This window comes from Acanthamoeba castellanii, assembly GCF_000313135.1.
Source record: "Acanthamoeba castellanii str. Neff unplaced genomic scaffold scf7180000084739, whole genome shotgun sequence".
In the NCBI taxonomy this organism is placed as follows: Eukaryota; Discosea; order Longamoebia; family Acanthamoebidae; genus Acanthamoeba; species Acanthamoeba castellanii.
Window position 1 is genome coordinate 11341 of NW_004457677.1, and position 14323 is coordinate 25663.

The 14323-nt window shown below is 57.7% G+C and overlaps 8 protein-coding genes across 8 annotated transcripts in view; 3 read left to right on the top strand and 5 right to left on the bottom strand.

The window, feature by feature from the left end:
- Positions 1 to 1125, bottom strand: part of ACA1_168940 (uncharacterized protein) — a gene marked incomplete at both ends in the record, with an annotated part of 1658 nt that extends 533 nt beyond the window's left edge. The window contains 2 exons of the mRNA XM_004353872.1: positions 79 to 664; positions 773 to 1125. Of these exons, the coding sequence (XP_004353924.1) occupies positions 79 to 664; positions 773 to 1125 (939 nt within the window). The remainder of the gene's footprint in view (positions 1 to 78; positions 665 to 772) is intronic.
- Positions 1126 to 1227: 102 nt separating this feature from the next.
- ACA1_169050 (Profilin1B, putative) lies at positions 1228 to 1632 on the bottom strand (the record flags this gene model as incomplete). Its single annotated transcript, XM_004353874.1, has 1 exon — positions 1228 to 1632. One exon carries the CDS (start codon positions 1630 to 1632, stop codon positions 1228 to 1230), a length of 405 nt encoding a protein of 134 aa, XP_004353926.1.
- A 120-nt stretch (positions 1633 to 1752) lies between these two features.
- Positions 1753 to 2925, bottom strand: ACA1_169060 (derlin,putative; the record flags this gene model as incomplete). Its single annotated transcript, XM_004353876.1, has 6 exons — positions 1753 to 1828; positions 1923 to 2049; positions 2160 to 2337; positions 2439 to 2520; positions 2622 to 2695; positions 2773 to 2925. The coding sequence occupies 6 exons, from the start codon at positions 2923 to 2925 to the stop codon at positions 1753 to 1755; spliced, it is 690 nt and encodes a 229-aa protein (XP_004353928.1).
- A 300-nt stretch (positions 2926 to 3225) lies between these two features.
- On the top strand, positions 3226 to 6215 carry ACA1_169070 (the record flags this gene model as incomplete). Its single annotated transcript, XM_004353878.1, has 10 exons — positions 3226 to 3376; positions 3476 to 3536; positions 3616 to 3737; positions 3826 to 4020; positions 4106 to 4603; positions 4699 to 4934; positions 5027 to 5251; positions 5363 to 5793; positions 5872 to 5966; positions 6073 to 6215. The coding sequence occupies 10 exons, from the start codon at positions 3226 to 3228 to the stop codon at positions 6213 to 6215; spliced, it is 2157 nt and encodes a 718-aa protein (XP_004353930.1).
- Positions 6216 to 6534: 319 nt separating this feature from the next.
- On the top strand, positions 6535 to 7970 carry ACA1_169080 (uncharacterized protein; the record flags this gene model as incomplete). The annotated part of the gene is made up of 4 exons (XM_004353880.1): positions 6535 to 7308; positions 7412 to 7568; positions 7678 to 7747; positions 7835 to 7970. The coding sequence occupies 4 exons, from the start codon at positions 6535 to 6537 to the stop codon at positions 7968 to 7970; spliced, it is 1137 nt and encodes a 378-aa protein (XP_004353932.1).
- Positions 7971 to 8080: 110 nt separating this feature from the next.
- Positions 8081 to 10111, bottom strand: ACA1_169090 (3beta hydroxysteroid dehydrogenase/isomerase family protein; the record flags this gene model as incomplete). The annotated part of the gene is made up of 9 exons (XM_004353882.1): positions 8081 to 8303; positions 8410 to 8702; positions 8817 to 8897; positions 8999 to 9099; positions 9193 to 9345; positions 9457 to 9541; positions 9674 to 9768; positions 9857 to 9908; positions 9974 to 10111. The coding sequence occupies 9 exons, from the start codon at positions 10109 to 10111 to the stop codon at positions 8081 to 8083; spliced, it is 1221 nt and encodes a 406-aa protein (XP_004353934.1).
- Positions 10112 to 10235: 124 nt separating this feature from the next.
- ACA1_169100 (dual specificity phosphatase, catalytic domain containing protein) lies at positions 10236 to 11097 on the top strand (the record flags this gene model as incomplete). The annotated part of the gene is made up of 4 exons (XM_004353884.1): positions 10236 to 10506; positions 10578 to 10672; positions 10741 to 10817; positions 10908 to 11097. The coding sequence occupies 4 exons, from the start codon at positions 10236 to 10238 to the stop codon at positions 11095 to 11097; spliced, it is 633 nt and encodes a 210-aa protein (XP_004353936.1).
- A 162-nt stretch (positions 11098 to 11259) lies between these two features.
- Positions 11260 to 13987, bottom strand: ACA1_169110 (RhoGEF domain containing protein; the record flags this gene model as incomplete). Its single annotated transcript, XM_004353886.1, has 9 exons — positions 11260 to 12346; positions 12425 to 12576; positions 12671 to 12734; positions 12827 to 12996; positions 13080 to 13244; positions 13325 to 13528; positions 13621 to 13751; positions 13860 to 13875; positions 13904 to 13987. 9 exons carry the CDS (start codon positions 13985 to 13987, stop codon positions 11260 to 11262), a joined length of 2073 nt encoding a protein of 690 aa, XP_004353938.1.
- Positions 13988 to 14323: the final 336 nt, after the last annotated feature.

Here is a 14323-nt window from a genome sequence, read left to right on the forward strand (position 1 = left end):
GGCGGCGGGGGGCGGGGCCGCAGCGGGTGCGGAGCTGCGCGGGGAGGGGGCGCCGGCAGGGGGCGGGGGGCGGGAGACGGTCGAGCCCTTGCGCTCGCTCTCGCGTTGCTCCTTCTCCTTCTCCTTCTCCTTGCCCTTGAAGAGGGTCTTCTTCTCGCGCTTCTTGTGGCCCTTGGACGACTCGGTGAGCTCCTTGGGGGCGGTGGTGGCCTCGACGCGCGGGGCGCTCTTGGTGGCCTCGCGCGAGGGGGCGGCCACGGCGCCGTCGTCATCCCCATCTTGAATCTTTTCGCCCCACTGGTTGTAGCGGGTCTTCTTGAGCTTCTTGACCTCGACGGCCTCGTTGGCGCGCCTCAACACGCCGCGCTCATCTTGCTTGGTCTTGCGGCTCTTCTCGCGACGACGACGGGCCTCCTGGGCCTGGCGCTTCTGCTCGGCGATCCACTCCTCGACGAAGAAGGCCGGGTTGGTGTAATCCTTGATGCACGGACGTCCATCCTCGCGATAGGGATCGAGCGGCGAGAGATCGGGCGGCGGCACGCACTCGGTGTCGTAGACCACCACCGTGGCCGTGGCCCTGGTGCCCGGCGACAGCAGCTGGCAATCCTCCCCGCCCTTCTGCTTGTACTCGCTACCGCCGCGGTTGATGAACTCCTCGGGACCACTACACGTTCATCGTGAACGTTCAATTCAAAATTGATTGTTGATGTGAGTAGTCGTCGATTGAATTGGAGGGGAGGATTTAAAATATTAATCTTGGGGGGGGGCGTACGTGTTGTGAATGTAGGTCTCGAGATGGGGCAGATAATCGTAGGCGGCCTGGGTGCGGGCGGCCAGGGCCGAAATGCGCTGGGCGTCGTTGGAGAGCTCGCGGTGGAGGTCGGCGTAGAGTTCGTTGGCGTAGGAGAGGAGCGTGGACAGCTGGCCCAGGATGCCCGCCATGGTCTGGTGGCGCACGGCCTGGTGCAGGTCGGCCTTGTCGGACATGGAGGCCACGTACCCAAGTCCACATGGGACTCGGCCCCTTTTACCACTCTCTTGTTCAACACCATCGCTCTCTTGGCTCAAGTCGTTCTTCAAGATCTTTGGATTGGTGTGGTCGGGCTCGTTTTTCGTTCGCTTCATTCTTTTTTAATCACAACGTTCACGTGAAAGGGCACGACCAATGGGCGAAGAGCAATAAAAAATAATGTTGTTTTGGGCCAGTGGTAAAGAACTAGATTTATTTTATTCGCCCTGGCTGATGAGTGGGTCGGCCAGTGACTCCACGACGCTGGCGGCAGTCTCGTGCTGTTCGCTCTTATCGTACGTGCCGATGAGGAAAACCTTGTCGGTCTTGACCGCGATGACCCCGCCCCCCTCCGGACCCCTCTGCTTGCCGTAGATGGAGCGGGCGTCGGCTCGCACCACTTCGTAGTGAACGCCGGCGAGTTGGAAGCCACCGGACTGGACGTGGCTGCTGTTCCTGAACGCGTTGGCCAGCGTCTGGGCCTCGCCCGTTGACACTCGGAAGCCGGCGGACGCCGCCGAAGGGCCGCCCACCTTCATCGACCCATCGGCGCCCTGGATGACAGCAGCGTGTGCCAAGACGCCCGGCTCCATGAGGATGTCCACATACGTTTGTCCTGACATGTTGTTCTTTCTGTGCTTTTTAAAAACACTCTTCTCTTTCCTTCGCTAAGCTGAAGTGTCACGCTCAGTGAAGCTTGGAGAAGAGCTTTTGTACAGCGAGCGGAAGCTTGCATGAGCACCTCAATCGTCGTGGAGGTGCTCCCCTTCACCCAAATGCCGAGCCTCTCTCACTTCAACTTGATCGAAGAACGACTGACTGTGGTGTGGAAGATTCGCATGAGAACCGGCGCTGAGCCAACGTTGACGAGCAGAGGTGGTGGGACATGTGGCTGAGTTGAGGGTGCGCGTACATGAATCCGGGAGTCTTGAGGAGGCGTCTGCCAGAGATGTTGGGGTAGACATCCTCGAGGAAATAGTAGATGTGACCCACGCCAAGACCCAAGAGATCGTAGATGGGGCTCTGGCCCAGCATCACGCCTGACCGAACAAACACGAGGTCTGAGCCAACAGAAGACTCGACACATGACGCACGAACACGCACGACACGACACGAACACGCGCACAGAGAAGGGGGGGGGTAAGCTTACCAAAGCCGAGGATAACCCAGGGAAGGTAGGGCGCGGTGAAGGTGAAGAGCCCAAGGAAGCTCATCGTGACATTGGTGTTCCTTCTGCTCCAGACGTATACGATGGCAAAGGCCAGCGAGGGCGCGAGGAAGAGGAGAGAAGGTGCCTTCGGGATCCAGTACATGGCGCACTGAATCGACTGTACATACGCACAGGGACACGAAGCCAGATGAGGTGATTCAGAACAGCGAGAAAGAGAGCTACGAGCACGAATGCGCCATGAATGTTGAGGGGACGAACCACTAGAAGGACTGCACAGAACAGCCACAGGAAAAAGAAGTCGCCGGTGCGGCCGCGGTAGGATCCCTCCTCCAGGCGTCTGCTGTGTTGATAGCTGTATGTCGCGTCATGATGGCCTGTACATTAGTAACGCCATCCTCGCGCCACCGCCGCAACCGCTGACCAGCGGGGAGGTGTACGCACGTGAAGAACATGTGGAAGACGAAGTTCAAGTTGAAGTAATCGAAGAACAAGAACGTTGTGATTAATCGCCAAAACTGCAGGAGCGGAAGATGCACGGTCAGTATAGGAGCTGCAGTGCCGCAACGCAGTATTACACAGATGTGTGGCATACCTGGTAGTGCTGCCAGATGGCGTTGAAGTTCAGATAGAGCTGCAGGGGGCTCACGAATTCAAGCTGCACCGCCAGCGTAGTGAGGCAGCACAGGGTCATGTACGTCCGTGTCACCAAGGGCACGCTCTTGTACCAGTCCTCAAACGTCGCCATTTTCTGAGATTTTGAGGGGGCGGGGGGTGTGATGCGAGACCTGCCTCCGTCAGCAAGGATGTTTAGGAGGGGAGAAGGTGCCCAAGACGGATCAATCACCTGTGTCGGCGGGGGGTAGGCTGGGATGCAATGTACTGTTGTTGTAGCGCCAGCAATCTGCTTTTCTTTCTCTTTTTGGTGACGTCACGCATCCAGCAACGCCCAGAAATTACCGGACGCGATAACATTGCTCTGACGCAGACACCAGCGGTGGGCACTGACGCGAATTGGATCGATCTTGTACATCGCAAGAGAGACGAGATGTCGTCCACTAAGACCGTGGAGGAGAGGAGGTCCTCGCCGGTGACGCCAGCCACGGAAGGCTTCGGCAGCCTTTTCAAATTCAAGATCCCCGAGGCCAAGTACGGCGTCCTGTTGACTGCGCTCGCGCTGTCTCTCATTTACATCGATGGTGCGCCCCCTTTCCACTTTCATCCCTGCCTCATCAGTGTAATTCGCCCCTGTGTGATCTGTGCTGGGGCTGGGCTTATTCGGCATTCTGTACTTGCAGCGTTTGCCACTCGACTCTTCTCGGTGCTGCGTTTCGAGAGCGTAATCCACGAGTTCGATCCGTACGGGCGCACTCCACCTTGCTGCCATTCTTGCTGCTGATCCATCACTCACCATTGTAGCAATTTCGCACCACCACAGGTACTTCAACTTCCGTTCTACCAAGTACCTCGTGTACGAGGGCATCTACGAGTTTTTGAACTGGTTTGATGAGGGCGCGTGGTATCCTCTGGGCCGTATCGTGGGTGGCACCGTGTACCCAGGTTCGTTTTCTGAAATCCTTCGATTTTTAGCTCGAAATCAACAATTGGGATCAAATGGATCGCCTGGCTCACGATTTTCTTCCATTAGGCCTCATGTTCACTGCGGGCGCTGTGTACCACGTGCTCCACGCCCTCAACATCACCATCGACATCAGGAATGTGTGCGTGTTGCTGGCCCCCTGGTTCGCCTCGAACACTGCCATCGTTACCTACTTCTTCACCAAGGAGATTCACTCCAAGTCGGCCGGTCTCGTTGCGGCAGCTATGATTGCTGTTGTTCCTGGTAAGCCCCCACCACAAGTGAACTCTTCCTCGTTGGGTGGTGCGGGGGCACTTACATCTATCATCCTTTTCTCTGTCTCAATCAGGTTACATCTCGCGTTCGGTCGCTGGTTCGTTTGATAACGAAGGCATTGCCATCTTCGCCCTCATCCTCACCTACTACTGCTGGGTCAAGTCTGTCAACACCGGCTCGCTCTTCTGGGCTGCCATGTGCTCGCTGTCCTACTTCTACATGGTGTCCGCGTGGGGAGGCTACATCTTCATCATCAACTTGATCCCTCTGCACGTTCTCACGCTGCTGATCACCGGCCGCTTCTCGAGCCGCCTCTACGTCGCCTACTGCACGGTCTACACCCTCGGCACTCTGCTCTCCATGCAGATCAACTTCGTCGGCTTCCAGCCCGTCCAGTCGTCCGAGCACATGGCCGCCCTCGGCGTCTTTGGTCTGCTCCAGCTCTACTGCTTCATCAACTGGCTGCGCTCGTTCCTGCCCCCCGACTCCTTCCGCATCATCTTCAGGACCGCCATCCTCACCGGTGGTGCCCTTCTCGCCCTCGCTGTCGCCGTCGGCACCTACACCGGCTGTACGCCTTCTCTTCTCTTCTCTTCTCTGCTCGTTTCTCACAGAGAGTTGGCCAGGCCTTGATCTCACACGTCTTTAACGTTGTCGCGTGAACAGACATTTCGCCCTGGACCGGCAGGTTCTACTCGCTCCTTGACCCCACCTACGCCAAGGACAACATCCCCATCATCGCGTCCGTCTCCGAGCACCAGCCTACCACGTGGGCCTCGTTCTTCTTCGACTTGCACTGCCTCGTGTTCCTCTTCCCCGCCGGTCTCTACTTCTGCTTCCGCAAGCTGACCGACGCCAACATCTTCGCCATCCTCTATGGCGTGACCAGCGTGTACTTCTCTGTACGTACTTCGCAAGGCCGCGTTCTTTTGCCACCAAGACTTGTCAAGCTCACGCTCGGTTCTTCTCTTTCCATTGAACCATGCGCCGACAGGGTGTGATGGTCCGTTTGATGCTCGTGTTGGCCCCCATCGCTTGCGTCCTCTCGGCCATTGCCATCTCTACCACCCTCAAGACCTATTCCAAGTTCTTGAAGAGGAGCCCCAGCGCCAAGCCCAAGAAGGGCGAGGCCGTCTACGCCGGACAGAAGGAGATCGCCTGGGTGGTCATCACCGGCATCAGCATCCTCCTCATCTTCTACACCTTCCACTGCACCTGGGTACCCTCCCGCCGCCTCGGCTCGCTGCATCTCGTGGGAGCCTTCAAACACGTCTCTCTCTCTCTCTTTCTTCTGACTTCTGGCTTGGTTGCTTTGGTGATGCTTGTTCAGGTTACCGCCGAGGCCTACTCGTCGCCCTCCATCGTCCTGGCTGCTCGCGGCCACGGCGGCAGCAAGATCATCTTCGACGACTTCCGTGAGGCCTACTACTGGCTCAGGCAGAACACCAAGGAGGACGCCAGGGTTATGTCCTGGTGGGATTACGGCTACCAGCTCAGCGCCATGGCCAATCGAACGGTCATCGTGGACAACAACACGTGGAACAACAGTCATATCGCGCAGGTCGGTAAGGCCATGTCGGCCTACGAGGACGTCGCCTACGATGTCATGCAGAAGCTGGACGTCAACTACGTCCTGGTCATCTTCGGCGGTCTCACCGGCTACTCGTCCGACGACATCAACAAGTTCCTGTGGATGGTCCGTATCGGTGGTTCGACCGACCCGAGCATCAAGGAGGAGGACTACTACTCCAAGGACAAGAGGTACGTCGTGTCAAAGGCCTGCATTTTTTCCCTTCACTCAACCTTGAAAGAAACCTAACGCCCGGTTTCTACTCTTAGGTTCACCATCGACCGCCACGGCTCGGACAAGATGTTGAACTGTCTCATGTACAAGCTCTGCTACTACCGCTTCGGCCAGGTCTACACCGAGCAGGGTACGACCACCACCCAAACAATCCACCATCATGTCTTGTTCAGCTTGCATTGACTGGTCGACTCACCCTCGCTCGCGCTTGCTTTTTTTTTTATTATCATCTTCAGGCCAACCCCAAGGCTACGATCGTGTGAGGAATGTGGAGATCGGTAACAAGAACTTCGAGCTCGAGCACCTGGAGGAGGCCTACACCACGCAGCACTGGCTCGTCCGCATCTACAAGGTCCTCCCGCCCATGAACCGCGGTTAATCGAACAGCTGCAGCCTCTTCTCCTCCCTCTCCCTTCCCTCTCTCCCATGTGTGTTTGGTGGCTACACCTCCACCACCAACCTCGCCCCTTTCGCCAATGCAACACTACATCTCCTCCAGCCTTGGTTGGGCCTCAGAGTCGTTCTTGTTGAGCTTTCTTGTTGCATAGCAACCAGTAATGTATTACGAAAATGTGAAAAAATAAGTCCCTTCGCAGAACGGCGAAGCAAAGGTGTCGGCGTATTGTCAGACAAGGGATCAACCATGAAATAATAAAAGAGTGTCGGGGCAGACAACAAACGATAGCTGCACAACAACGATGTCGTACATCTATGTGGAGGAAAGCGACCTGGCGTGGGCCGCCCAGCAGGGCCTGGTCGCGCCCAACGAGGCCACCGCGCTGTGGCCCGCCCTTGTCAAGAGGACGCAGGGCAGGGGCAACCTCAACCTGGCGCAGGTGGCCTTCTACGCCGGCTCGCTGCTCATCATCGGCGCCCTCAGCTGGTTCATGACGGTCGTGTGGGCGTCGAGCGAGTTCCTCTTCTTCTTGGCCCTGGCCTACAGTGCCGTTTTCGGCGCGGGCGGCGTCAAGCTGTGGTTCGATGGGCAGGCGCAGTACGGCGTCCCGCAAGCGGTGGGCGGCCTCTTCGTCACCATCGCCGTGGCCGTGGCGCCCATTGCCACCTACGCCGCCCAGCGCTACTTCAACGAATGGCCGATTAGTGGTGGAATCTTGATCGAACTGACGCTTGTGGCGGGTGGCGCGCTTGCCTTCTACTTCATCCGGTTCCCGTTCCTCACAGCCCCCATCGCGGCCGGCCTCTATGGCATGTCCACCGTCGATCTGTCCCAAGCCATCTGGCACCATCCCTCCGTGACGCAGATCTGCCTGCTGTCCTTTGCATTCGGTCTCGCGATGGACGCCGTCGCTTTCGGAATCGATCGCCAGAAGTTCAAGCAGGATTACGGCTTCTGGCTCTACCTCTTCGGCACCGCCTCCAGCTTCGGCGCTCTCACCTGGCTCTTCGGCATCGGCTCCGCCCTGCTCGGTCCCTACAACTGCGGCTACGCCATCTTCTCGGCCCTCTACATCGTATGCCCTCATCCATCTTTTACAAAGATTTGATTCAAAGCTGGCAGCTTCTCTCAACGACTGGCCGGTCTGCACAGGTGGTGGAGCGCTGGCGAACCGCCAGAGCCTGGTCGTGTTCGGTTCTCTGGGCGAGGCCGCCTTCGTGCTCTGGCTCACGAACGACCTGTTCTACGACTCGTGGTCGTACCCCTTCGTCCTGACCGCCGTCGGCCTGCTCATCATCTTCATCGGCATTCAGGTCCAGAAGTACATCTCGAACCGTACGTGATCATCACCTCGACTTCAATGATGGCTTGTGCCCTTCCCCTTTTTCTTCTTCTTCTACTACTTCTTCTTCAACGATGCTAACCCTACCGCGTCACAATGTAGAGACTGAGGCTGCCCAGCAGAAGGAGGCCGCGGAGGCCGCCTCGGCTCAGCCCTACCAGCCGCTCTACACGTACGCCACACCATCAATCCCGTGTGCGCACACAGCCACCACCACATTCTAATCACCTTGTGTGCGTGTGCATTGCACAATCAACAGGTCGGACGCCAAGGAGATGCAGTTCATGCCGGCCCACTACATGCCGCTCCACATGCAGGCGCCGCCGCAGCCCTTCTTCTTCGCCATGCCCGCCGCCGCCCCCGTCGTTGCGCAGGCCAAGACCGAAGACGTCTGAACACCATCACCATCAACCCTCATCAACATCAAGCACTACATTGTGTAACAGTATTGTATTTTTTTATTCATATTTTCCCGACCTGCTGCGTACCATCACCATCATCACCACTACTTGTTCTTCTTGCCCTCCTTCTTGCCCTCTCGTATCCGGTTCTCCTCCTTGAGCGACTTAAAGTACTCGGCCGTGTTCTTCATGCCCTCGTCGACCGTGAACAGCGGCTTCCAGCCGAGGTCCTTCTGGGCCTTCTCCGTGGAGAAGTAGTACTCCGAGCTCGCAATCACGATCGTGGGGGGCGTGAGGATCTGCAGCTGACCCAGCGGGATCCTCCCCCTGTAAGCGAAGACACCACACACACGCACACAACACACACACGCACACGGCCGTAAATCAGTCAAACGCTCGGTGGTGGTGGCGTAATGGCGAGAGAGAGGCGTACTTGGACAGCCAGGCGATGGTCTCCACGACGTAGGACAGGACGATGGGCACGAGTCGCGGGAGAAGCTTGAACTCGTTGCCGAAGTAGCCGCTGAACTTGGAGTTGAAGTCGAAGTAGCCCAGGGGCTCGTTGTCGGTGATGAAGTAGGCCTTGCCGGCGGCGGGCGAGCCCGGCGCGAGGCTCTCCTCGAGCTTGAGGAAGCCGTGGACCAGATTCTCGACGTAGACGTAGTCCTGCTTGTTGTTGACGTGACCGATGCCGGGCGCTCCGGTGGCGATGACCCCGCCGATGAGCTGCGCCATGACCGATTGCTCTCGTGTGAGCTCCCTCCAGGGATTGCAACGAAATGGATGCACACACACGACACACGACACACGACACACGGAGCTCGAGGGAGAGGGGAGTACTGCGTCACGTGGGCCGTAGATGCCGTTGGGTCGGATGGCCGCGGTGAGAACGCCACTGTAGCCGTTGGAAGCCAACACCAACTGCGACACAACGCTCGTAAGTAGCTGCATCCGATCTCTACACAACAACAACAACAGATGATGACGATGATTAATGATAGTAAAATTAGAAACGAATGTACCTTCTCGGCGAGCATCTTGGTGTGGGTGTAGTGGCACAGGGGCTCCTCGGGGTAGAGCAGGGTGTCTTCCCTCTGGTCCCGGATGGGCTTCTTCAGCGTCTCTGTTGGTTGGTTGGTTGGTTGAATCGACCCAGGTGAGCCAACACCCTCCACTCTCCGCCCTAGTCCGCGTGCGCGCAGTGAGTGCCCAGTACCAGCGGTGACGAACATGGAGGCGGTGGACGAGTAGATCAACTTCTTGACAGACGCCGTGCGGCACGCCTCGATCACGTTCTTGGTGCCCACGTAGTTGACCTTGTAGATCTTGTCGTAGTCGTGCTTCAAGCGTGACCAGTAGTTGACGAGCGCTGAAAGAAGAAGCAGTGAATGAGCGCAAGCTCGGAGAGTCGTGTGCGGTGTCGTGTGTGGTGTGTGTGTGTGGTGTGTGTGGTGTGTGGTGTGTGGTGTCATAAGCCCACCAGCAGTGTGGAACACGACATCGCGGCCGTAGCAGGCGTTGAGCAGGTGGTCCTTGTTCAGGATGTCACCGCGGATGAAGTTGACCTGCACGATCAGACAAGACCAGCCAAGACGAAGGCACAACAGCACACCGAGGTCAGTGGCGACCTTCGCTTGTAGCGTGCGTTGTGTGCGTGCGTGTGTTCGTGTGTCTGATGATGAATGATGATACGTCACCTTGCGCTCGTCTTCGAAGAGAGGCGAAGGCGAAGCGTCGAACACCCAGATGTCCTTCTCGCCGCGTGCCAGCAGGGCCTCCACAATGTGCGACCCTGCACAGGGACAGCGACCCTTTAGTCGTGGTTGGCATGAAAGCCTGATGAAATGATGAGGATGAAGAAGATGAAGATGAAGAGGTACCCAGGAAGCCGTGGCCGCCAATGACCAGATACCTGCGACCGGTCTTCTGGGTCTACACCATTTGAATTAGAAATCAATTTGGATTAGATTAAAATGGAATCGGAAATGGCGAGATACCGCGACGTGGGAAGGAGTCCATCGCTTGTGCACAACGGGGTGCGAGGCCTCGTTCGCACTCTTGGAGCTTGTGACCACGACGAAGAGGATCGCGACCACCACCGCTCCCACAGCCACCAACGCCCAGAGCTCCCACATGTTGTGTCTTTTTTATGATGTTTTTTTATTTTATTTCAGTTGAAATGTTGCACATGCTGACGTCAGCTGTCGGTGTTATTGCCTAAGCCCACGAGGAAAAGATTGAATCGAAAAGGACAGAAAGATGGGAGGAGCGCCGTCGCACATCTTGGGAGAGTCGCTGATTCAGGGTGGGGCGGACGTGGTGAACAACCCGGACTGGTTCAAGAAGAAGGAGGTCACTCATGTCGTGTCCATTTGCGACATGAGCCCGCGACACGAGCTCAAAGGCAAAATTCACCTTGATGTCGACGATGTGATGACAACAGACCTCTTCCAGTACTTCGAGCAAACGACCAACTTCATACACAAGGCCAGAAGCGAAGGCGGACGCGTTTATGTCCACTGCGCTGCTGGTACAGCCCAATTTCCCTGATTTTTGATAATTCCCATTCCCGTTTCTCACAATGCTCCCTTTCGCCTGAAGGCATCTCGAGATCTTCCACCATCACCTTGGCCTACATGATGACTTGGCTGGAGATGGACTTCGAGACCGCCTACAAGGAGTTGGCCCTCGCCAGAGTACCCCTTCCCCTCCGTCATCATCATGTCAGCCCAGCGCTCCTCTTACACGCGCCTGGCTTCTCTAGAACGGTGTGAGCCCGAACGCTGGCTTCAGGGAACAGCTATACAAGTGGGAGAGGAGCGAGCTCCTTCACAAGCTCAGGTGCGGCGCCGCGCAGAACCCTTGACCAGCACAAGCGACGCATGCCGATAACATGTATGTGTTGCATGATGATGTGTGGACACCAACCAGGGAGGCCTTCCGTGCTGAGCGGGCCGCCAGCGAGCAGCTCAAAAAACTGCATGAGCTGGACTTGGCGTGTCTGCAGCAAAGGAAGGACGAGATGAAGCGATCCATGGAGCAGAGGTCGAACGGCTTCCGCCAGGAGGAAGAAGAAGACGACGACGAGGAGGAGGAGGAGGAGGAAGACCAGGCCAACTAAGCAGGGACCAGGCCTCCCCCCCCCACTTACTGAATCGACCAATGTACCCAATAGAGGAACCCGTGCCAACCTCCTCCTTCCGTGCTCAAGTAGATCACGATGGTGGTGTTGAATGTGTTTTTTAAATAATCTTGTTGTGGTGTTGCAGCCAAGTGGTGTTTGTTATGTACTCCTGTCCAGCTCCTTCTTACCGGGCGACTGGCAGACCCGCTTCTTGAGGTCCTTGTTGAGGTTCAGCGACACCTCGAGCATGCGCGCCATCTCTCGCCGCGACACCAGACCCCCGCCCTCGGGCGTGGGCGGGCCGACGGTGCGCCGCGGGGCCGGCCACTTGCCCGGCGAGCCCGACTCGGCCTCGTCGTCGCGGCCGCTGCTTCGGCTTCGTCTGGCCGGGGAGAGGAAGGGGGCGGTGGGCGATGATGACGACAGGTGCGTGGGCACGGGCGAGGAGGGCGTCGACATCGACTGCTGCTTGGCGAGGCCGCGCTTGATGCCCTCTTTGAGCTCGGCCGGGATGCTGCTGCTGTTCCTTCGCTCGCCGCTGCCGAGCACTGCGATCTCTCCGCTCATCCCCATCCTCTTGGCCTCGCCGTTGGGGCTGTTGCTGTTGGGGCTCTGGTTGTTGTTGTGATGGTTGTTGTTGTTGTGGGGGCTGTGGTTGTTGTTACTGTTGGTGTGTCGACCTCCGCTCTGGCTGAAGGTGCCCGCGTGCGACTGCTGCTGTTGGTGATGCTGTTGTGGCTGCTGGTGCTGTTGGCGTTGGCTGTCGCTGATCTGCGAGGCCAGCAGCTCAGACAGGGTGCGCCGATAGAGCTTCTTGCTGGAGGACAGCGACGAGAAGGAGGTGGAGGAATAGGACAGGGTGGACGACTGACCACTCGGCGCCGTGTCGACGTTGTCGGACGAGAGGGACACCGGCTGCAGCCGGTGGCGGTTTGGTCGCTGGGGCGAGACGGGGAGGGCAAAGGGCAGCAGCTGCGGTCGCGGGAGCTGGTGGCCTAGGGTCGAGGACAGGGAGGGCAGATCGAGGGGTGGCGGCAGGGTCGGGGTCGGCGGGATCGAGCCGCCCCGCAGCGCTGCGGGCGACTGCGCCATCGGCGGGAGCTCGACCGACCCGGTGGCCGACCGCGCGCGCTGCCCGGGCTCTGTGACCGTAGTCGTGCGGTGGGTGTGGTACTTGGACACTCCGCCCACCACTTCATCCTCGTCTTCATCGCCCTCTGTTAGAGACATCCGCAACTGGGGCAGTCTGTTGCGAAAAAGAGTGGTTAGTTTACACACTACCTTCGCATTGTGAGAGGAGGTGCGATTGAGTAGCGCTTAGTACCTGGTCGCGCGGGCCTGGTGTTTGCTAATCATGGAGGCCTGGGCCTCGTCGATGGCCTCCTTGAGAGACTGGTACCAACTGGTCACGTCGCGCTCGGAGCTATTGTGGAGGATCCACGACGAGCCGTCCGCCAACAACAGTTTGAGCGCATGCTTCGCCCCTGTGTAGAGTGCCCCACGTCGCGGTCAGCACGTCATGCCAATCGTTAGGTGATACGCAGGTCACCATTGATCACGTGCCTGGAACCGAGACTTCGGCTGGCCCGAACACCTTGCAGCGCTCGAGTTCCACGGAGGCCATGAACTGGTACCTAGTGGTACACACGACGCACGACACGCGACCAGGTGAGCTCACCCGCGGCCAACACAGAGAGAGGTAGTAGAGGAATGGGGGGGGTCGTACTTGGGCGCGGCCTTTTTGAGGAGGGGCATGGCACTCCCACGGCGCGGCTGCGTAAGAAGAATGATGTCGGAGAAGAGGAATAAATAGCGCTGCTTGGACCGCATGGAGTCGTTGATGTACTGCGACAGTAGGCCCTCGCGTAGGAACCGTCGGCCGAGCTTCAGGAATGACTGCGGTGTGGAGTGTTTCAACAGCGGTGAGCTCAAAAAGACTGATGGACGAACGACATCGAGAAGCAGGATTGACAACTTACGTCTTCGTAGCCGGAGATTGTATCTGAGAGTGTCTGAATGATGGTGAGGTTGTCGAATTTGCTCTTCTCGTTGTTGATCCAGTTGGCCACCTCCTCCATCTTTGGCAGCACGATGCTCAGCTTCTCGTAGTCAGGATGCTCGGCCGGCGTGTGTCGCAGCATGTCCTGTTGTTCAATGGCGTCAGTCGGTTGGTTCAACCAGACACTTGAAAAGATGAATCGCAAGCCAGAGAGGAAGTGGTCACCTTGAGTAGAAGAAGATATCTCGGGATGCGCTGGATGGGTGTAACGAGCAGGGTCTCAAAGGTGAGCGGTCGCTCATCGCGGACAAGGTTGTCCACCTTCTTCATGATCTCCGCCCACAGCCGCGTGGCTTCTACCCGCCCCAAGGCGTCCAGGCTCTTGTCGTAGCTGTTGACAAAGGCCGAGTACAACTTGAACGAGGCGGTCTGCATTCGGTGTGGAGAGAGCCGGCATCAGTATGCTACAATGCGCCACACGTCAACCTGATGGTGCAGAGAGTGTAGAGAGAATGACGTACCACGTCCTCAAAGGCCCCGCCCATCTGCAGCTCGTCGTGATGCTGCTGCTCGATGTGCGGTACCATTTGCTCGATGGTGCCCAGGAACTTCTTGTTCAGGTCGTAAATGTCCAGGATGAACACAAACAGCACTGCGGACACGAATGATAGCGAAAGTGACAGTGAGAAGAGTAGTGGTAAATAGTGGCACAGGCGCTAACTCTAACAAATAATATCAAATAGCATCTCCCTGGAGGGACTAGGGCCTGCTAACGTCTGGGCTTGGCCAGGAGGGCTGGGGTACCTTTGAATCGGCCTCGGAGGGTATCTCCTTGCCTATCTTCGCTGGTGGCGATCTCTCGAGGCCCGCTTTGATTCCTTGCTCCATTGGTCGCAGATAGAGCTTTGGGGGGGAGGGCGAATGTCAAGGATCAAGCCGCATCGGCCAATCGCAGCGAATAGAGCGCTCAACGAGGGGAGTATAACGAGGAGGGTAGGATAGACGCAAAAAGACGGCGGAAGGTACCTCTACGATATCCGAGAGATGGCCGACGTAGGTGCGTTCGGTCTGGATGATCTCCTGTGCGATGCATCGTCGTCGATGGTAGTGCTTCTCCAGCTCCAAAATTCTCTTTTGCTCCAATTCCTCCGGAGAGAGCTGAGGTGCCACCTCCTCCGTACTACTCGCGTTCGCCGCCCCGCCCCCGCTTCCACCTGCTGGAGG